This window comes from Schistocerca gregaria, chromosome 2 (assembly GCF_023897955.1).
Source record: "Schistocerca gregaria isolate iqSchGreg1 chromosome 2, iqSchGreg1.2, whole genome shotgun sequence".
Classification (NCBI taxonomy): domain Eukaryota; kingdom Metazoa; phylum Arthropoda; class Insecta; order Orthoptera; family Acrididae; genus Schistocerca; species Schistocerca gregaria.
In genome coordinates, this window is record NC_064921.1 from 1,021,706,141 (window position 1) to 1,021,730,332 (window position 24,192).

At 37.4% G+C, this 24,192-nt stretch overlaps 1 protein-coding gene across 1 annotated transcript in view; it reads right to left on the reverse strand.

The window, feature by feature from the left end:
- Positions 1-10,230: 10,230 nt before the first annotated feature.
- The window catches only part of LOC126335525 (casein kinase I), a 94,776-nt gene continuing 80,814 nt past the window's right edge, over positions 10,231-24,192 (reverse strand). Inside the window, exons 9-10 of the mRNA XM_049998885.1 lie at positions 12,077-12,218; positions 10,231-11,982 (exon numbers count right to left, since the gene is read on the reverse strand). Coding sequence (XP_049854842.1) covers positions 11,844-11,982; positions 12,077-12,218 — 281 coding nt within the window. The 3' untranslated portion in view covers positions 10,231-11,843. The remainder of the gene's footprint in view (positions 11,983-12,076; positions 12,219-24,192) is intronic.

Consider the following 24,192-nt stretch of genomic DNA (forward strand, 5'->3'; position numbering starts at 1 on the left):
TCAGTCTTAAATGATGATGATGATGGAGAAACAACTCCCAGTTCTGTGCAATTGTTCAATGTGGGGACTATCAGTTGCAGCATAACTAAAGTGCAAAAAATTTTCCTGTGACACATATACATCCCCAGTGTCCAATGCAAAATTCAGACTGGCACTTAACAGTAGTAAGGCATACGCTCCTTATAAATTTCAGTTGCAGTTTCACACGTCAGCTTCTACATATAGTCCCAGGAAAACAAATCCAGAATACTAAGATTCTGTGATGCTTGTAGGAACAGGACCTCCCTTTCCAAATCTATTAATAGGATATTTGGGTATCAGACACAAAAGTGGGCTAGTGCACTATTAAGTTGAAACTAAATGCTGTTGCCGGCAACAAGGACAGTGCCCAACGACTCAGGAATCAATAACTAAGTGGACCATTTAATTGAGATAAGTGGTCAAGGTAATGAAGGGGATCATCTACAATTCAGCCCATGTGATCAAAGATAATTGTTGCTATCAGAAAAGTGTGTGTGTGTGTGTGTGTGTGTGTGTGTGTGTGTGTGTGTGTGTGTGTGTGTGTGTGTACTCAGCATAAGGCATGCTTCAAAGTGCATTTTAAGGGTAGTTGACAGGTTAGCCAACATCAGCTGAAATTCTGCACTCTGGACATATTTGGGTAACAAACTTGTCATACATCTGTGGTACAAATGGCTCAATGTCTGTTTGGTTCCTATCTACAGTGACAAATATTTTCTAATTCAGATGACACAACTGCAAGGAGTAGCACACCAAACTAATTTACAGTGGACAATTTTCTGTTTCATTGCTTTAACTATGGCTATTAATGTTATCAGCAAACTTTATTTGATAGGTTGTCATACAAGTGTTCCAAACAACATATCCTCTGAGGTGTTATGATAGAAATTGTCATTTATAAAACTTGGTAATTTCTTATTTTTTACTTTTCATTTCTAATGCCGAAGGCTGTAATCACTGTTTATCCTGCAATATGTAATGAAGTATTTGTAAACTGATATAAATCTTTACATAACAACATCCTTTTTGATCAATGAATGTTCAGTAAGAACTGAATTTTAATATTCTTCTTTACTGATGCTTTAATTTTATTTTTATATGCAATTTTAACTATGAATTTCCACCTTGAATTAATTAACTGTGGTTCCAGGATTCACAACTAAAGTAACAAGTTTATCACAGGTACCTGGACTTTTGGAAAATAAGCAAAATATACAAAACTAGTAAAATATTTATATCAAGAAAGAATACACAAATGAGTGAAGAGCCTTTCATTATAATGTGGCACAGAGAAACTTTGTTTGTTGGGGCACTCAAGCAGTTGATGGTAAAATGACTTCCTGCAATATTCTTGTAAATTCCTTGTTTATTTATCTATGTACACAGACAATTCGTACCATATTATATAGATTATGAATATATATAAAAATTATTCATTAATCAACAAATGGAAAAACAAATTACAAAATTTAAATATACACTCATTCATATGAGCTATTCATTTCCTTACTTACAATCATTCTAGCATCATTTCCATGTTCAAAAATGTACAAAAGTTTTAACAGTCATTTTAGCACATCAAAATCACACACACACACACACACACACAATCACAATGTATAACACAACCCTCCACAAGAAACCTAATATGGCAATGTGGAAGATTAATGACTAATGTTCCATACAGATTTCAAATGAAGAAAAGCCAGAGGGCGTAAAGGCTCCTTTGTTCATTTAATTTTAATTTTAGTACCTATAGGCCATAAAAGAAAGAAGGTATTACTGGAGTTTAACGTTTACAGGATCTGCTAAAAGATTCTGCATGTTTTATTAATGAAAAACAGCTCCTGGGAGAATTTAAAGAATAAGTAATGAGAAAAAAAACAACACAGCCACATATTGAAATGCAAAAACTTTACAAGAAACTGGAGCAGTCAGTTATGATTAAATAATAATTTGAACAGTTCACTATTACAACCTATTTTTACGCAGCATCAGTTGCACATCCATATCTTACACATATTACATGCAAGGAAGTATACCTATTCTTCAATAAACTCTAAGAGATGAGGCAGCATCAGATACTACAGGACAGCTTAACATCTTCGATCTAATGTAATTTAACAGCGTGATATCTCATACAAATTATAAAAAAAGAAAAAAAATTACAACTCAGAGTTATAGTATAGCTGAAAAGTTTATACATTTCTTTTTACAATTATTTTAAAACAGTGTATAATTATAAGAGGCTTTTGAAAATCGTGACCTTTTTAACAATAAAAGGATAGTGTAATTTATTACAACCAAAATAACTTCCATTTTTTGGATACAACATACTGATACAATGCTTGTGTTATTTGTCAGACGACAGACACTGCAGCTATATGAATGAAACTGCTTGTAATGGCATACTGAAGATTGTATTCTACTGAAAGTGCCTCATGCCTGTCTTTATAAAGATATTTTTGGTACATTTAAAATAAAAATGTAAACACTTCTGAATAACGGCACCTTCCTTTCACACAATAATCCGTACTGCCAGACACATCTTTTTTCTACCGATACCGAGAGTATGAAGAACTTAATAATATCATTTCCTTCTTTTACTTAAGGTAAAACAACTTTTAGCCAATCTATACATACCATTTAGCTGGTAACAACTGTCTACAACTCACTTTTGTACCAATGACACATTCTTTTTGGTAATGATTATGAAGAACAGGAAAATTTCAGCAGATGCGTAGTTCACATAATTTCTAGGGTATCTCTTTTACACTGGACAGAAAATCTGTAAATTTAGTTAGGTGAACACTTACTAATTTTAGATTGTCTGCCAGCAACATACAAAGAGAAATGACAGCAAACCTGCACCAAATACAATTAGCTCTAACGCAAAATGTAGGAGAATATCTACTGTATACACAATGCAACAAAAGTCTTTCTTATTCATGAAAAATGAATTAGTCAGTCTTGTTTTGTGAACATACATGAAGTCTCATGAGAAGTATGACTACCAACGATGAATCTTTCCATAAAACCTATTTCCGTTAATCTTGAAACCAGCCACACGAAGGAAAATGAGAGTTTCATCAGCTCATAAAGTAACTGAGTAACATACATTAAAAATGCAATTTCAGACTTCATCATTAGCAATCCAATTACAATCTTCAGTATACTGTGCATAAAATAATAGTTTTTGATCACAAGCCCAAACAGTGATGCTGAGTGGAAATTTATCAGTCATCTGTATTGGATTCTAAGACCCTTAACAAAATATTAACACTTGAGGTCATTAATGTGCAGCAGTATGATATGATTAACCTAAAAGCAGCTAGCCAATTTGAATCCTACACAAGATAAAGTATTCACACAAGAATTTGGCTGGCTGGAGAATGATACCTGGTCAAGCAAAATTCCCAATTGTTAGATGGTGCACCACTATCTAATGATGATATTAAAGTTGGCAGAAACCATGACAATATTCAGTCAAAATACCTTGTTCCAGTTCTAACACTTACCCTCTTTCACTTCATCACCACCTCTCTCTTAACAACATGCACAAGCACCTACCAAAATCATCCACAGTACCCACTTACTATGAAAATACTTTGTTTACAGGAAAATACACTGAGATACCACCAGTGAGTCTAACAATGCCACAATTGATTCTTGCTTAACAAGAAGGAGAGGATGACTAAACAAAATCTTTAATTTTTTTTCCCCGTTCAATTTTGTGAAAAGGTTTACTGTAGGCTACCCACCAAGCTATATAGCAACGGGTCCATTGGTTTTTCAGAGGTACTGAGAACAATTTTCTGCATGTGATTGTTGAGAAATGGTGCATCCTGGATTCAAAAGCAATTTAGTGTAAATTTTAGATACCCAAATCAACAATACTACAATATCTCAATTACCACTTAAATAATCTTAGCAGGAACTACTTAAAATATTTCTGCAAATGGGGCACAACAATTAAGATTATGTTGTCATGTTTTATCCAACTGGTGGGCGATTTTCCAGTTTGCAAATGCACTTCCATACTGTAAAAGTGTCTCCCACTAATTATATGTATTTCTAAATCAATAAGGTACAAATGAAAACATGGTCACACAATGAAAATCCAGGATGGAATAGTGGCAATATTATGAAAAGAATAGATTGTTACTTACAATATGGCAGAGATGTTGAGTCAGGAAAGACAGGCACAACAGAATACTGTCAAACAAGTAAGCTTTCTGATAAAAAGGTCTCCTTTGGAACACACACACACACACACACACACACACACACACACACACACACACACTCTCTCTCTCTCTCTCTCTCTCTCTAGCCTTGCATGACTGTGGTCATGAGTGTGTGAGTTGTGTTTGTGCATACACACATGTACGTGCATGGGTAGGTCCAATTCTGATGAAGGTCTTTTTGGCCGCAAGTTTACTTGTTTGACGGTCTTGTATTGTGCCTATCTGCAGCTCAGCGCCTTTGACATATGTGAGCAGCAATCCATACTTTTCATAATATTAAAAACAGGGTCATTATTTTAAAGACCAATCAGTGAATGACCCAGAAAATGCATACATGGAGCAACGTTATAACTGAATCTCTCCCTCTCACGGAAGCATGTAGCCATCTGCCATTTAAATGTGATAAAATTTCACTGAAATGCGAAAACATGACAAGAATAATCAGAACTGCCCTGAGAGGCACTGCATATGATTGTACTTGGATATCAAAGTTCTATCTTATTTCTCAGTCTATGTTCATAGAGTTTTCAATTAAAATCCCAAATCATGATATAGAAACTAAATTAACTGTTCAACAGATTTCCTGTCAAGATATCTAGCCCATCTACACAATAATGAAAAAATGAAACAGTTTTATTTCCCTAATACGCTCTCTCATATGCACAAACGAAGGTTTTCGACCCTTTCACTGTTGTGGATATGTTTACACATCCTGCTACATTGTTCCCGAGGTACTGTGGACATGTACATACGTGTCACTTGGTTTCCCTACAGTGCTGTGAACATCTGTATGCGTCCTGAGTCACCAATTTCTCAGTGCTCTGGACGAGCTACTTCCACAGTGAATAAAAAAAGTTGCATGTATTTAACATACAACATACATGTCTCATTGCCTGCCATCATTTGCAAAAATCCTCATTTCAATATCTTGAATCATTTACGAGGTATGAGAATTATGACAACATGATTCATGGTGCGGAAGGATGTCAATGGGCGTGTGGCACATGACTGACTGTCAGATACAAAACATAATAACTCTAGAACAAAGTGAGATACCATTCTGCTCTCAATTTTAAACAGAATTTCAATATCTTATCTACATTTCATTCAGTACAACTGTATGAGTAAAATCAACCATACACAATGTGTTTTTACCTCTGCAAGCTCTTTAAAATTTCATTCGATGTTTTACTTAATTTGATACATTGCGGTAAGCATGACGTATAACGAAGAGCAACACAGATCTTTTCCAAGTGAAGATATCAGACTGAAAGATGTGCAAAAATCAATTTTTTTCACCTAATAGTTCTTGCAAAATCTGATGAGTATTTCATACTGGTTGGAAGGCCATCTGTCACCACAGACACAGCATTTGGTGAACAGTACAGTCATAACAAAATTTGCCCTCAGTATGGAATGGAGAGGTGACATCTGTAGCAGTAAAAGTTTTTAGCTGAGAATGATGTCCAGCTTAGAAGCTACTCTTACCTTGCCCAGTAACTGAAAAGGATAGTAACATCTGGGATAATATTTTTGTTTAAGAAGATGCTTACGAACATATGAATCAATTCTCTCAAAAGATTTGTCTTTTGTCTGACAGTCAGTTGTTAGTGCAAAAGTGTCTTTTTTCAACTGAAGAACAGTTAATTAAATACTGTACTTAAAAATTATAAAACACACACATTTCCTTGACATTCTCACATTAAGCTACATATGTACCTGAAACTATGTTAATCAGCAGTCAGACAGATATTTTATTCATGTTGGGTCATTATATTCCAACCTAAGATTGTATTTACGTTTTCATCAAAATTGTTTTGATAGGCAAGGGCAATTTCCTTTTATGTGTGAGGAAATTCAGTACTTGAACTCATTCCAAATCACATTAATCAGGTGCAACTATTAAATCTCTCTTCTTCTTTATGGGACTGTGTCACTCAAACATTTGTCTCAGCACTTCCAGTTAATGTTCAGCATCAGTTTGTAAGATGATTGAATAAACTGTGACCAGACTGATGACTGACAACAAGGTTCTCGTAAGTGGCAAAAAAAGTAAAATGTTTAGTTGTGGTTTCAAAAGCCTCTAGTTGAAATCAGAGTAAGACATCTGGTGATGTTCTTGATACTGCATATCACTTTAAAATTCTATGAATCAGTGACTAATGCTCTGGGATATATATACTACTGATGCACTGATTTTTAGGCAGATTGTTATTGCAATGAAGGCATTTATATATAATTCACTAATCTGAATACCTTAGAACATGCACTAAACTTATGGCTAACAGCCATGGCATGGGAGATAATTTTTATTCTCATTAAACATGATCTCAGTAGGACAAATTTCCACCTCCAAAAAATTAATCTTACATGTGAAGAATATGAAGTTTGTACCTAGTTTTGATTTTAAATTGTACTGTAAACTGTTATCTAACATTCATCTGCCTGTATTTATCAGGTGATATTACTACAAAACATACCACTGATACAGCAGTGCTGAAATTCCCATGTATGCATTTTAATACAATGATTTTTGAAACACTTTTTTTTAACATGAAATTATCCAAACAAAACTACTGTTGACAACATTTGGTGCAAACTAGTCCAAAATTGGAGTTATTGTAAAGTACTACTTACATGGACAGAGGAAAATAATAATAGATTGCTTCCACTGTGACAGTCTTTTTACAGTACTGTAACTCAGTTTTAGTCAACCTAGTCTCTACCATCCACTAGTGGGCGCTACAGCTTTCATGATGGGTGGTATGGTTTTTAAAAACATTTTGAGTTTTCTTTAAATTTTGGGATAAAATATGTGGTAAGTAATTATTACTACATGCTTTAACTCTACTTTATAAATCTTACAAAATAAAGTTACTTCTCTATTACATAAATCAACATTAGTGTCGCAGTGGTGGGCAGCTAGAAAATTTTACAATCAATAGAGATACAGAAGTTGGCAGTAGGTAAACAAAATAATGAATGTCAATATGAGTTAACAGGCAAAACACTTTTGGGTATCCAGTCAAGCTGATGATTCAACTTTATATAAATCTGACTACACACCCAAAAAACACAATACCAAACCCCAAAAAATCAGACAATTACAGACATCCACTTTAACATTATGTTTAATCATCAGTTAAGTGTTTTGAATATTAATGACTTGAGCAAATGAATATCTGATAACTTAGTGGGAATTTCAGGTGGAGTCTGCAGAAAGATGAAAATTGTTTGCACACAATTTATGAAAATCATAATTTTAAAGCAATAAGTTGGAGATAATTTCTCTTTGAAGTGAGTGCACTGTATACTGACTAGTAGACTTAAAAAAAATATCAAAACGAAGTCAAAAAGCCCGATGTTTAGCTGTGAGTGTGTTCACTATCATTTCTTGCTTAAAGACCTATAACTCTCTTAAAAATAGTACATGTGATGAAATGCCACATGTGGGCTGCATGATCCATTCATTGTTGTAAACAGTGGCAGGTACACAGAATCATCTAATTGGGCAAAAAGATATTTTTCTACAATTATGTGCTGAACAAATAATCTCTGTGTCAGATTGCAGTCAAACAGCTGTCTCAATAGACATCACTAGCATCAACTGGATTTCAGTATTTTTACCACCAACATAACAGAAATAAGCAGTTTACAACAACTTAAAATGTTGGCTATTGGTCTTTTTTCCTGAATTTTTTTTATTTTTGGCATCAAAGGAGGAGGTCACAAGTAATTAGAAATTACATACTCAATATGTTAAATTAAGTTAACATACCAGGTATTTCATTATATTAATGTAATTATCAACAATTTCAAGAACACTGCATTGTAAAAGACATGCAGAAGAAAGTATTGCAGTGAAGATGACTGAAAGAATTTTATTTATTCTTAAGTGGCAGCTGAAAACAGACCAATAAACACCACACTGATATAAAATACTAATAAAATCTGAGAAATAATTTTGATGGTAAAGAAGTATAGTCCAAGAAATTAGTCATGAGAGAGAGTAATGTGATTTTAATGATAACTGTTGCAAGATTCTGCTGCAGTTATAACTCCGAATACATTTAAGAGATTTTGATCGTGATGACTGGGTAGGCAGAATACATTCTAAGAAAACACTACAGTTCTTAAAAAGCTGCAAACTGAGACATCAAATAAGACTGAGGGATATTTCTTCAACAGTCTGTGTAGTTTATTTCCTGTCTCTTAAGTTCTCATTTTTCTGCCAAATTTTCTCTTTCATAATAGATACTGTCCTATTGAAGGAAAATTTAAATTCCTTTTATAACTAACAGAAGTGCACGAGGCATTTCAATCTTATTTCTTTGTGAAAATGTAATGATGTTTAAGTGTAACAACTTTTGACACTGGAAAACTAACAGGCAATTGCACAGATTTAGTTACACAAATACACAATTTTTGACTCCTTGCTTGCTTCAGTGTAACTTTAATATAAACATCTCTCAATGTGTGATGAAATGTGCATATCAGTCCCTTACAGACATGGGTATTCACTGAAATTTTTCCAAGCAGCGGGGAGTGGATGTCGAGACTCTAAAAACCAGCATTTCTTTTATAAATGAGGTGGTCAGTTATGAGATGTCATGCCATAAGAATCAAATTTTATAGGTGATACACAAACCTTATTCTATCCCAGAGAATTGGGTATCCACTCAATACAAGAGTAAAAACTCTGTATCCCAGATTCGAGGAGGGAAGGGGGGAGTGCAAGTGCCCCTGTCGCGGACTCCCAGAACAGAATGAGGCAATACCCTTTATGATTTTTACAAAACCACAGGCTCCACACAATACATATGTATGTAAATGAAGGGTACAAATAAAATAGAAAGAAGCTTCCACATGGGAAAAATATATTAAAAACAAAGATTCCAAGACTTACCAAGCGGGAAAGCGCCGGCAGACAGGCACATGAACAAAACACACAAACACACACACAGAGTTACTAGCTTTCGCAACCGATGGTTGCTTCTTCAGGAAGGAGAGGGAAAGACGAAAGGATGTGGGTTTTAAGGGAGAGGGTAAGGAGTCATTCCAATCCCGAGAGCGGAAAGACTTCCGTTAGGGGGAAAAAAAGGACAGGTGTACACTCGCGCGTACACACACACACACACACACACACACACGCGCACACACACACACACGCGCGCACACACACACGCGCACACACACACACGCGCACACACACACACGCGCACACACACACACGCGCACACACACACACACACGCACACACACACACACACACACACACACATATCCATCCGCACATACACAGACACACTGTGTATGTGCGGATGGATATGTTTGTGTGTGTGTGAATGCGCGAATGTACACCTGTCCTTTTTTCCCTAAGGGAAGTCTTTCCGCTCCCGGGATTGGAATGACTCCTTACCCTCTCCCTTAAAACCCACATCCTTTCGTCTTTCCCTCTCCTTCCTGAAGAAGCAACCATCGGTTGCGAAAGCTAGTAACTCTGTGTGTGTGTTTGTGTGTTTTGTTCATGTGCCTGTCTGCCGGCGCTTTCCCGCTTGGTAAGTCTTGGAATCTTTGTTTTTAATAAATGAAGGGTACCATATTTTAAATTCTCTGTTCTCTAAGGAATGAAGTCTTTGGTCAGAATCTTAAGGTTATTGTGTAAATGTAGGTCAGAATCACCAGGCTCAGTTTGGAACCAAATTAATTTTAGTGCATAGTTCTAGTACTCATTTTCTATTTGGAGGAAAAAGAAATATCTGCAGGCCACACCGAAAACGTATTGTAAGAGCGCGCGCGCACCCACCCACCCACCCACACACACACACACACACACACACACACACACACACACACACACACACACACACACAGGACATTTAAATCTGAAACTGTTCTCACAACAGTTTTTAAATGATTGGTTGCATAATTTATTTTGTAAATAAGGGAATAAACTAAGAAGTTCTTTTTGCAGAATTATTTTTCAACATCCAACAACCACACTGTCTAAATGATATAACTAGCATTTTCTATGTTCTCGAAGGCAATACATATAACATGAACAATTTACAAAGCACACAATACATACAAATTTTAATTTATATACACACCTATTCAAACAATTTTCCATTATTAAAACCGAATTTCTACAACAACACCACTGTATCAGGAATCAGTCTTACAATGTAGTTAGTGCAAAATTGTTATTGTTCCTTATAATAAGCAGTTCTGAAAATAGCTTGGATAAATACATTCATCTGTTACAGGCAATTGAAATGTAATTTTTGTAGCAAAGGCAATAATACCTAAGAGCAAGGGGAAGGTTCACATCATTCATTACACGGATAACTATTCTAGTATTCAAAATTTTCTCTGTAACTTAAAACCCAGAACTGGTGCTAGGAAATGTTATGAACATTTCTTCTGCAATGCAAAAATACAAAATAATTGTGTAGCACATTAAAATATATCACATACAAAAATGTTTATAAACAATTAAACAAGACACAATCTCTAGAATATAAATAAAAATTAGGAATTATATTTCAATATCGCTATGTCCATGTGTCTGACTCTAGGTAACTGGAAAAAAGATGGTTTCTTTGTTTTCTGGTGCTTCTCAACAACAAGAACTAGTGGAAATCACATTACAAAAATTCTGTTATTTAGTTGTCAGCCACAGAAAACCACAGACAGCTTGGCTCATTAAATTTCTCTCTGCTGCACAGAAGTCCAATAACATGAAGGGAGTGAATGACTAGTTTAATTAAAGAATAAAATATATCTATATAATAACATTAAAACATATTTCAATTTCTGTATGAGATATCAGCTGCTTCATATGTGTATGAAACAAAACATAAGACAACGTTGGACACACACACACACACACACACACACACACACACACACACACACACACACACACACACACACACACACACACACACACACCAGTCTTTACACACGCAGGCACACAATCGCACATGAGAGAGAGAGAGAGAGAGAGAGAGAGAGAGAGAGAGAGAGAGAGAGAGAGAGAGATGTCCTGACAGCAGACTCATTCTCCTTACACAACAGCTCCATTCTCTCGCAGAAATTGCAATACACAATTGATTTTGCCAAAATTCACATTTAAAATTACAAAGGCATGTTTCTTATAAAATGCAAGGTGGGTAATTTTTTTTTAAAGTCTTTTTAAACATATTTCTTGTAGACAACCTTCACCCAAAGTGGGTATTTTTCCAGTAATCTTTTTACTAATAATTCTGTTGATTTAATCAGTTTTTTTACCAACACAGTGCACACATTGATGTAATATTCCTCCAGATGATAGTTATCAAACTTCACAGACATCACATAGGCAACACAACTGAGAGCTGCTTGTACTCACAGGCTCAACTTCCAACACATCCGCCTCCAGCATATGCTCCCAAACCCCATGAGAGGAATTCATACCTTTCTGTTCAGACTGTCATACTGAATAATCAAAGCATTTATTGAGGGAGCAGACAACTGTTTGACTCAATACAATGGCTTTTTGATCACAGTTTTAGTATCAATAACACCAATCTTTCATTTCTTGGTATGACGCACGATGCTATCCTTGGACAAGCTCCCTCTATGAGCAGAGCCTCCTCCCCCCCCTGCGGCCCCTCCTCCCCCGGGGCTCAGCCCCGTTGGGACTGGTGGAGCCATCTGAGCCACGTTGGCGCTTCCAAAACAAACACACACAAGAGCCACATTAGCGTGAAACAAACGATTTGAAGCCATTAGTGGCTGTATGCAGCACCAATTATGGTACTCACTTGGTCTGCTTAGACACATCAGGATTGCGTGTATTTGTCAGGTCTGATGTGGAAACATTTGGTGCTCCACCGGTGGCACTTCTATGTAACCGCATACTAACTCTTCTTTCCTGTACCTCACCAGCACGCCCTCGGGGAGATGCTAGAAACATAAGTAAAAAACAGTTCTAATATCTACTAGATTTATTATGTATCAAATATCAACAATGCATCATGTACATTATGAATGTCATAGTGTGCCAATATTAAACATGGGTCCAATTTTATGCATGTGCATGCACGCCAATGCAGTCTTTTTCATTGTACATACCTATTGAGGATACAGTGAAAACCTGCACCTAACAATGATGCCTGGGTATGGGCATAAGAACATCAGATCCCTTTGTCAACATTCTGATAATACTGTTACCTGGCAAGCCTGGCCATGGTGGCAGCATTGTCATCTAAGGCTAGAGAAACAGATAGAAGGACTAAAACTGTACTCTTCTTACAAGTTGAGCACTGTTACAGGCCATATGTCTGTATGTCAATGTACTGTGTAGAAATGTGGGCCGACACTTTTATTTGACAATTTTTCTTGGTCACTACCACTGTGCCATCATTTATTCACAGCATAGTATGTATAAAACTGTATTTTGTCTAAATAAATCATACTGGCCACTTTTCCCCTTTCTTTGAAATCTAATGTAGTTTGTCTTTTATGAAAGTATGTTTCCTCATTCATACATTGTAACTCATTTATTTTGGCACCCTATAAAAACAAATTTCATGTAACAGTTTTTCTCACAACGGAAGGACAGAGGCTGGGGACGGATACTGAAACACAGACTGAATGGTGGTTTAGTTTAAGGTCCCAGCTATCTCATTTTAAAGCCATTCAGCTTGGGAGGTCTTTATACAGGGGATATAATCCTCCAAAAGCAGATGAGAGGAATTTACTTACCATCCGTTAAAATGGCACTGGTTTTAGCTTCCCCCTTAACTTTATTGAAAATGAAAGACTTGTGGCAAGGTATCCTTCATACAATGCTAATGGAGCACGAATAATTTATGCTGCTAGAGTTTCTACAATGGTCATCAACGTAAAAGTTATAAATCTCAATATAATATATAAATTTGCATGTAGCTGCTACATATTAAATATGAAATCAATTGCTTTTCCTCACTCTGTTGTCTATTTTGTAACCAACATAATGGTGGTTTCAAGTTGTTACCAAAAGTAAAAGCAGACCAAGAATAAAAAAGTTTCATCACACAGGGATCATACCCACATCACTCAGCCTAATAGCTTGGCACTTTACACACTTTTACTATCAAACTGTTTCAAATATTGTGCCCATTTTAATCAATGTAAGGCAATTTTAACTGATAGTAAGTAAATGTATCATTTCAGATTTCCAAAAACAATATATCCTGAAGGGAGGCCCACCAGGATGAAAAGCTTTGCAGTGAGATAGATGGCACCCAAACAACACCAACGTTTAGTCTGATTAGCGATACCCATCTCTTATCCACTGCGCTCCCCTATCAGAGTTTCTTTGCCAATCACAAAGTCCAGCTCAGTGTAACACAGGCTGTTAAGTTCTTGAACAGTTGGTATTTCCTTTTACTGTTACAATACCACAGAAAATATTGCCTAACAACACATTTACCAAAAGTGTCAATGCCATATTTATGGTGCACTCTGTTACTTTTTCTTGGGAGTAAATACTTCAGTTCCATTTGACTCCAATCGTGTTCTTCCTGCTGTAATTTACACACCACTGATTACTCAACTTTAAAATTGCTTGCCCATTTTGTCACCTTTTCTGTCTGCACTGTCACTGGTTTCTCATTTTTTCAACAATAAATTTAATTCCACTAATAGGAAAGGCATTTTTGTGACCACTTTCCATGCTGATAACTTAAAGTAATAACATGCACTACTTTCAACTAGAGCATAGCTGTATGAATTCAACTGACCACGTTAGCTACTGCTATTGTCAGATCTTTAGTTCACTTTTTTTAGTATTACACATGTCAACAGCTAAACTGTGTTCATTTCTTTAGTGAACGTATAAACATCAGAAAGGTGAGTAAAAGCTTTCCTTTGTTACAGGAAACTAACATTAAAAAAATAAAATATTATCTTAACTAGATAACATTCAGGTGGTTATATATACATACATACATAAAAATTACAATGTAAATTAAGTTGTGTTTACCATGTCCTGTGTTCCAACATTAAAGTACCAATATTATAAAAAGGAAAGTTGCTACTCACCATATAGGGGAGATGCTGAGTCACAGACAGGCACGCACAACAAAAAGACTCTCACAATTACAGCTTGCAGCGATAGGGCATAGGGTCTTCGTCAACAATAGACACCACACACACACACACACACACACACACACACACACACACACACACACACACCTGCAGTCTCAGAAAACTGAAACCACACTGCGAGCAGCAGCACCAGTGCGTGATGGGAGTGGCGACTGGGTGGGGGTAAGGAGAAGCTGGGGCGGGGAGGGATAGTATGGTGGGTGTGTCAGACAGTCCCCCTTCCCACCCCAGCCTTCTCCTTACCTCCACCCAGTCACCACTCCCATCATACACTGGTGCTGCTGCTCGCAGTGTGGTTTCAGTTGCCTGCGAACGCAGTAGTGTGCGTGAGTTGTGTTTGCGTGCCTTCATCACACACACACACACACACACACACACACACACACACACACACACACGTGTGTGTGTGTGTGTGTGTGTGTGTGTGTGTGAGATGAAGGCCTTATGGCTGAAAGCTTTAATTGTGGGAGTCTTTTTGTTGTACCAATCTGTGACTCAGCATCTCATCTATATGGTGAGTAGCAACTTTCCATTTCATAATATTGTTACATTCCATCCTGGATTTTCCAATGTTTAACCTAAAAGTTCCCCCATAACTGGCCGAAATAAGCTGAGGGCGTATGATGATCAACATTACAGTGGCTAGTAAAGTAACATAACCAATCTCCAGGTTTATGACTGGTAGCTTATTTTCAGAGTACTTCTGAGATCTAATCAACTGAGAGAGACGCATCCCCCCCCCCCCCCCCCCATATGATGAAAAGCTCTTTGTTTTACAGTTGGTTGGCAGAGTTGAGATATGGTGTCACACTCTTAGCACAACACTGCAATCCAGATGGAAATCCAAGTGTTTTTCAGCAGTATTACTTGCTGGAGAAGTGTGCATTCTCACATATTACAAGATGTTTATTACTTTGCTGGAATGTTTACATGACTCTTTTTATAACCATGCCCTTCAACTTGGACGAATATCTTCCGACCCTCTGTTGTGAGGTAAGAACCACAATCCTTCAGAACTGCCCAACACTGGTGAACACTATATCAGATAGTCATCATAAGCACCTCCGAGTGTTGCCTTCAGTGACTGGAGGGAGAGGGGGGAGAGAGGGGGGGGGGGAGAGGGGGGGGGGGGGGGAGGAGAGAGAGAGAGAGAGAGAGAGAGAGAGAGAGAGAGAGAGGAGCTAGAACAATAGTAGAGATATACTGCTGTATTTTGTCAAGTATTCTATGCATAATAAGTGACATGATGGGGCTTAAATGTAGAATGCGTACAGAGTGTCTTAACATGATTATTTTACAATAAATTGTTTACTTTTAGTACTGGGTTGGTTATTATTTTTTATGTATTGTAAAGTAATGAAGAGATGTATTCTGAATGTTCGCACAGAGTGAACTCTGCACGCCACATACACTGCAAATGAAATATTAAGTGTATTAAGTATATAGATACAATACAGAAGGACTTTATTTAAATGAGTAAACCAGGCAATATGAAAGGAAGATGATTTTTAAGTGAAAAGTAGATTACTAAAAGCTATGAAATGACCCTCAAGATAAAGGGGAGGAAAACAATTTTTATTGACAGGTAAGAACATTAGAAAGTAAGTGAATCCATTTTGTTTGTATGTAAAATTTCAACACTGTGTGTAGAAGCGGTATGTTTGACAGCAGGATGTGACTAATCTTTAGGTGGTGTTATAAGAGTAGGTGGTAACTGTCATTCAGGAGAGGAACCGTGACAATTATTTTCTTATTGTGCAAGTTGTGGAGAAATAATGAGGCTATTTAGCATCTGCTTTTGGACTGAGAAAATGGAAGGTTTGAAGGGTAATACTGAACACTGTTCTATTAGGAAGCTAAGCAAGGAAGATTTTAGCTTAAAGCTCCGTCGACAATGAGGCCATCAGACAAAGACTGCATGCTTGGATTGATGAGCTATGTGGAAGGAAATTGGCCACACACACTGACTTCCACATTTTATAAATTATAAAAAAAGCAATGATCAATGGCCTGTTGCCTGAGACTGCAGTCATGTGTGTTTCAGTTGTGTTTGCATGAGTGCATTTGCATGTGAGTTGCCTATTTTTCCAAAGGCCTTCCTGGCCGAAAGCTTTATTTGTGACAGTCTATTTGTTGTTCCCATCTGTGACTCAGTATCTCCACTATATGGTGAATAGCAACTTTCCTTTTAATAAAACTGATAAAAAAACCAAGAGAGGGATTAAACCATAGGCTCAAAGATTTCGCGTTGAACCAAAAATGTTATGAGTTAACACCTTTCTTTCAGAGAGTATACCATATTTGTGGGAATTTAGTGCACATTTCTTCTTATCATACGAAGTACTCAAAACTGGAGTGTGCATAAGATTCAATGGAGCATTAGATTCGAGTAAAACTTGAACCATTCACCGGTATTTCTTACCCTATATGATCTGAAGTAGCAAAACATTTATTAAACTCTAGCAAGGAAATACAGGTATAGTATCTGTGAATTAAAGAAAGGAAGACACAAATCAGACACTATCGAGTTAAACAGAGCTGGTATATATTTCCAGTTCTGAATTCTGTTCAAAGGTGTCAGAACAAAATCCATTACTGTCACAAGAGGAAACGTTCTTTAATCTTCGGTTCAAATAAAACTTGTCCTTTTTTTCTCATTTCATTATTGTTGGCCTACTAAAGTACTTCGCATCGTGTTTGCATCAGGCAGTCACGAAATGGAAGGCAAGCAGAGAAGAATATTTGAAGCTACTTTCAAACACGAAGTAATTCCTTATCCTGAAAAATATGCTAACAGATTGGCTGGAAGATAGTTCAATGTAGCAGAGAGTAATGTTCGCTTATGGAAGAAACAGAAACTGGGATTAGTTACAACTACCACTACTAGAAAGAAATTCACTGGACCTCGCAAAGGAAGACATCCTGACATTGAAGTAAATCTTTAGAAATTTGCCCAAGTAAGGAGGAAGAATGGGCAACCCGAGACCAGTGACACCATAATAAAAAAAGCAAAAGGGGTGGTTGCAGCTATTAATATACTGAAGCAAGAGTTTAAGGCTAGCCGGATGGGTCATCGCTTTATGAGATGAGTGGGCTTGTCTCTGTGACCCCGTACAACAGTATGCCAAAAGCTTCAGAAGAAACTTCAAGAATTTAAGCAGTATGTTATCACACTTCGGAAATATAAGAATTTTTCGATGGGTCAAACAGGCAACGCTGATGAGACTCCAATTTGGTTTGATATGCCACGCAATTTCAAGACTGATGAGAAGGATACAAAAGACCATCAAAACATTTGGATGTGGAAACAGCGTGTAACAGTAATGCTGGCAATCAGCAGACAGGAACAAACTTCCCCCTTTTTTCATCTTCAAGTGAAAAACAAGCCCCAAGACACCAAAAAATGAAAAGCTATTCCCTGATGACATCATTGTTCAGAATCAAGAGAAGGGGTGGACGGCTGAAAATTTAATACCTGACTGGCTCAGAAACGTGGGAACTCCTTCCTGGTGAGCTTTCCAAGCAAACAACAATGATTTGTCCAGACTGAGATTTTCACTCTGCAGCAGAGTGTGAGCTGATATGAAACCTCCTGGCAGATTAAAACTGTGTGCCGGGCCGAGACTCGACTTCGGGACCTTTGCCTTTCGTGGGCAAGTGCTCTACCAACTGAGGTACCCAAGCACGACTCGCGCCCTGTCCTCACAGCTTTGCTTCTGCCAGTATCTCGTCTCCTACCTTCCAAACTTTACAGAAGCTCTCCTGCGAACCTTGCAGAACTAGCACTCCTGAAAGAAAGGATATTGCGGAGACATGGCTTAGCCACAGCCTGGGGGATGTTTCCAGAATGAGATTTTCACTCTGCAGCAGTATGTGCGCTGGTATGAATGATTTGTCTTCATGCATTTCGTGGTTATCTCACTGACGACATATAAAAGAAGCTCCACAGACTACCCAGTGACCTTTTAATTATTCCTGCTGGAGGAATGACTTTTGTATTACATGAAAAATGGTTTTGTAAATGAAATCATGAACTGACTCAGACAGGAACAATTAAATGTGCTGCACCCTACATTATTGCGCACTGGTTTTCGGCTGCCTGGAAATGCGTTGAAGCACCAATGACCGTAAAATCATTCAAGAAATGCTGTACTTATGATTCCAGTAATGATGACATTAGTGAATAATGATGAGTAACGCCTGTAAATTACAGTATGTTTCTTTGTATGTCATGTAAGTAATCGAGTTAGGTGCTCTTTTTAAATTACAAAAATGTCACACACACATATATATAAGATGCTGTGACTTACCAAACGAGAAAGTGCTGGTAGACAGACACAATTAAAAAACACACACACACACACACACACACACACACACAGAGACAGACACAGACACAGACACAGACACAGACACACACACACACACACACACACACACACAAATTTCAAGCTTTTGAAACCCAAGGTTGCTTCATCAGGAAAGCAACTTTGGGTTGCGAAAGCTTGAAATTTGAGTGTGTGTGTGTGTGTGTGTGTTTTTATTGTGTCTTCTACCAGTGCTTTCTCGTTTGGTAAGCCACAGCATCTTTGTTTTTTTTTTTTTATATATATTTTTCCCACGTGGAATGTTTCCCTCTATTAGAATCGTGTATACAGTCACTATTGTTTGAAATAAAGTTAGCATTGTAAAATAAATTTCAACAATACAGAAATACCCTACTAGCAATGTGCTGAAATTCCTTTATTTCATTAATTTAATTTTTAAAATTGGGGTGCGCATTACATTTGATGGTGCATTAGATTCGAGTAAAAAATAGTATATGCCAAATTTATTTAAATTACAGTTAATTTAAATACCACATTATCTTAAATTAGTAAAAGTTGAGCTGAAAATTAATATGTGCAATTTACAAGGGGCATGAAACTAGATTTTTAGACGTTTAATACAAATAAAAGTAGTTGTGTTGGAAGGCAGATCGACCTTCTCAAACAATTAGAGACTTTCACTCACAAATATAAATCACCCCACACCATTTTAAATGAACAGAAAGAATTAGCAAATAACCCCTTCTCTCAGAATTTTAAAGACTCTTTAAACTTTAAGAACTTGACTGTCACACACACACACACACACACACACACACACACAATCTCCCCTGCCCCCCCCCCCTCTCTCTCTCTCTCTCTCTCTCTCTCTCTCTCTCTCTCTGTGACCTTCCCCTGCCCTCCCCATCCGCCCCACCCTCCCTCCCCGCAACCCCCTCTCACTTGAACAGTCTCCCTCCCTCCCACCACAACCCAACCAACCAATCCCTACCAAATACCCACATCACTCATTTATTTTAAATTAACCATTAACCTACTAATTTAAAATGTCGTATGTCTAGCTCAGCCAATACATCAAGCAAGAAAATAGCTCTTAAAAATAAAAATAATTCCAACACCAGTACTTTTAATTATAATAGAAATATAATCGTTAAAAAATCAAGTTTTACACACCTTGTAAATTGCACATATTAATTTGCAACTCATTTTTTACTAATTTAAGTTTATTTGGCATATATATTCCCTGTAAGAAAGATATAACCTCTATCAATGTGAGTGTTAGCCAACAACATCTTTGGTTCAACACGAAATCTCTGAGCATGTAGTTTAATCACTCTCTTTTATAAAACATGGAAGTTAGTGTCTGTGGCAAAGTCTGTTACTTGTAGTGTGTGAAAGCACTTCGGGAACTTGAATAATGTTTTCCGAAGTGCTACTCATAAATATACATCAGCAGAAACTATTAACTGTCGGTAACATCTTTAAGTAGAACTTAAAACTGTACCACATGTAGTGATTATTTGCTATCATTTTCTATCTTGCCACAGATGCACAACAAGCCTCACAAAGCTACAATAAAAAAAGCACTGAATGTTTGTATGTTCCATCTGATTAAGAGCTGCTAGGCAGCTCAAAACCGGTCATGGTTTACTGAAATACATCTACTTAAACAGGCAACTCGTCGTGGTAATTTCTGGAAACCTTTTAATATTCAAGTTGCAATGTTCCACATCCACAATGGATAAATGTTTTATAATGGGATACATCACATCTCTCAACTAAATCCGACTTTCAAATACCAGTTGTTGCCTATCAGCATTAATTTCATTAACTGGAGAAGTGTACTTTAATATTTGTGACAAGTCATATAGTTTTCTTGACATCTGGACTAATATCAATGCAGTGATGCAATGAAAAATGCACCAACAAATGTGATCAATGTGCTTGTAATATTACCATTATAATTGCAAAGACCAGAGATATCAGTAAAGACAGTATATTTTAAAAACAATGTTAAATGTAGTAAATGACCCGCCTATTGCATAACCCATATTTAAATCTAGAATTATGCATGGAAAGGAAATTTCACATATGTACGGAGAAGGAATTCCATTTTTTCCAACACAGATCATTGTTTTGAAAAATAATATAATTGATAATTTACTCGACTCCATATGAGCTGCAGAAAATATCTGCATAACACTTTCAGGTGTAAGCTTACTTGCGTAAAGGTTAGCAAATTTCATTCGTAATCCGCATGTATTTTTCTAATAAGAACTGCAGGTAATTATACAGCACACAAATGAAGTGTTTTATAAACTATGTAGATATGAAGGGAGCAGAACTTAATTATTGTTTTTGTGTTTCAATGCCTAAAAAAGTATGTTGCACATTCTTGGAAAAGACACAGTGACAAAGTATGCAAATACACGCTGATTGTGACAGAGGCCTGAAAACAAATCAAGGACAGTTTCAATTATGTGGCATCTGTGAAGTAATAAAAATGTAATATGCTTTGATTTGGACATGTGAGAGAATATATATAACGAGATGACATTGATAAAAAAGTTGTTAGGGGTGGTACAAAAGTGTCTTGGAGTGCAATACAGTGAGTGTTATGGGAAGGAGTTATTTTTCATGATCCAGATTGCAGCTAGCCATCCTGATCCCCCCCCCAAAAAAAAAATAAAATAAAAAAATAAATAAATTTCATTTACCTTTTTTTAAGGATGAAATGATTTATGGAATCATGTGTATCAATCTTGGGTTTACTGTGATAGTGGAAGTAATTAGTTTTGAATCAGAGCACCATACTTCACTTATGCGAGGACGATCAGAATCTCCTTTACAGAGAGTAGAATATCTTTCCACAAGAAAATATTAAATCAACTTCATGAGACTTGGCTGAATATGGTGGCAGCGGCAGCGGCTGCTGCTGCTGTTGATGATGATGATGATAACGCTATCTTCAATCTGAAGACCGGTTTTATGCAGTTCTCCATGCTGCTCTACCCTATGCAAACCCTGTCAACTCTGAATAGCTACTGCAACTTACACCCTTCTGAGTCTACTTACTATATTTGTCTCTTGTGCCCCCTTTAAAATTTTTACCATGCCCCTCTCACCGTACATCTACATCTACATCCTTACTAAGCAATCCACCATACGGTGTGTGGTGGAGGGTACCTCATACCACAACTAGCATCTTCTCTCCCTGTTCCACTCCCAAACAGAACGAGGGAAAAATGACTGCCTATATGCCTCTATACGAGCCCTAATCTCTCTTATCTTGGTTGTCTTTCTGCGAAATGTAAGTTTGCGGAAGTAAAATTGTACTGCAGTCAGCCTCAAATGCTGTTTCTCTAAATTTACTCTGTAGCGATTCACGAAAAGAACACCTCCTTTCCTCCAGAGACTCCCACCCGAGTTCCTGAAGCATTTCCGTACCACTCGCGTGATGCTCAAACCTACCAGTAACAAATCTAGCAGCCCATCTCTGAATTGCTTCTATGTCCTCCCTCAATCCAACCTGATAGGGATCCAAAATGCTCGAGCAGTACTCAAGAATAGGTTGTATTAGTGTTTTATAAGCGGTCTCCTTTACAGATGAACCACACCTTCCCAAAATTCTACCAATGAACCGAAGACGACTATTCGCCTTCCCCACAACTGTCATTACATGCTTGTCCCACTTCACATCGCTCTGCAACGTTATGCCCAAATATTCAATCGACATGACTGTGTCAAGTGCTACACTACTAATGGAGTATTCAAACATTACAGGATTCTTTTTCCTATTCATCTGCATTAATTTACATTGATCTACATTTAGAGTTAGCTGCCATTCTTTACACCAATCACAAATCCTGTCCAAGTCATCTTGTATCCTCCTACAGTCACTCAACAACATACACCACAGCATCATCTGCAAACAGCCGCACATTGCTATCCACCCTACCCATAAGATCATTTATGTAGATAGAAAACAACATCGGATCTACCACATTTCCTTGGGTCACTCCAGATGATACCCTCACCTCCGATGAACACTCACCATCGAGGACAACATACTGGGTTCTATTACTTAAGAAGTCTTCGAGCCACTCACATATTTGGGAACCAATTCCATATGCTTGTACCTTAGTTAGGAGTCTGCAGTGGGGCACCGAGTTAAATGCTTTCCGGAAGTCAAGGAATATGGCATCCCTCTGATACTCTTCATCCATGGTTCGCAAGATATCATGTGAAAAAAAGGCAAGTTGAGTTTTGCAGGAGCGATGCTTTCAAAGCCGTGCTGACGCATGGACAGCAACTTCTCTGTCTCAAGGAAATTCATTATATTCGAACTGAGAATATGTTTGAGAATCCTGCAACAAACTGATGTTAAGGATATTGGTCTGTAATTTTGATGATCCGTCCTTCTACCCTTCTTATATACAGGTGTCACCTGCGCTTTTTTCCAGTTGCTCGGAACTTTACGTTGGGCAAGAGATTCATGATAAATGCAAGCTAAGTAAGGAGCCAATGCAGTAGAGTACTCTCTGTAAAACCGAATTGGAATCCCATCAGGACCTAGCGATTTATTTATTTTCAACCCATTCAGCTCACAACCCCAGGGATGTCTATCACTATGTCCTCCACACGGGAAACTGTACGAGACTCAAATGGGGGTACGTTTGTACGATCCTCCTGCGTGAAAGATTTCTCAAATGCTAAATTTAAAATATCAGCTTTTGTTTTGCTGTCTTTTGTTGTCAGGCCAGGCAGATCAGTGAGTGACTGGATGGAAGCCTTCGACCTGCTTACCGATTTTACGTAAGACCAGAATTTCCTTGGGTTTTTAGCAAGATCTTTTGCTAAGGTATGATGGTGGTAGTGGTTGTATGCTTCGCGCATCGCTCCTTTTACAGCAGCACAAATTTCTACTAACTTTTGCCTGTCCTCATTCTCCCGATCTTTCTTGTACTGCGAATGTAACTGTCTTTGCTCCCTGAGCATTCTCCGAATTGTGCTGTTAAACTACGGTGGTTTTTTTTCCATCCGTAACCCACTTTTTCGGCACATACTTCTCCAATGCATGATTTACAATGTGTTTAAAATTTGCCCATAATTCTTCCACGTCCATTGTACTGGAAGTAAATGAAGTAGATTCATTCACTAAGTGGGATGCTAACAACTGCTTATCTGTTCTTTCTAGTAAGAATGCTCTCCTAGCCTTCTTGACCAACTTTTTAACTTCTGTAGAAAAAAAGTCGTAATGACAACATCATGACCACTAATCCCTGTCTCAACACTGACACCGTCGAAGAGGTCTGGTCTGTCCGTGGCTACCAGATCTAAAATATTTCAATTACGCGTTGGCTGTCGATTTAGCTGCTCAAGACAGTTTTTGGATGTGTTCAAAAGTAATTCACACGACGGCTTGTCTGTACCACCTGTAATGAATCCATAGACAT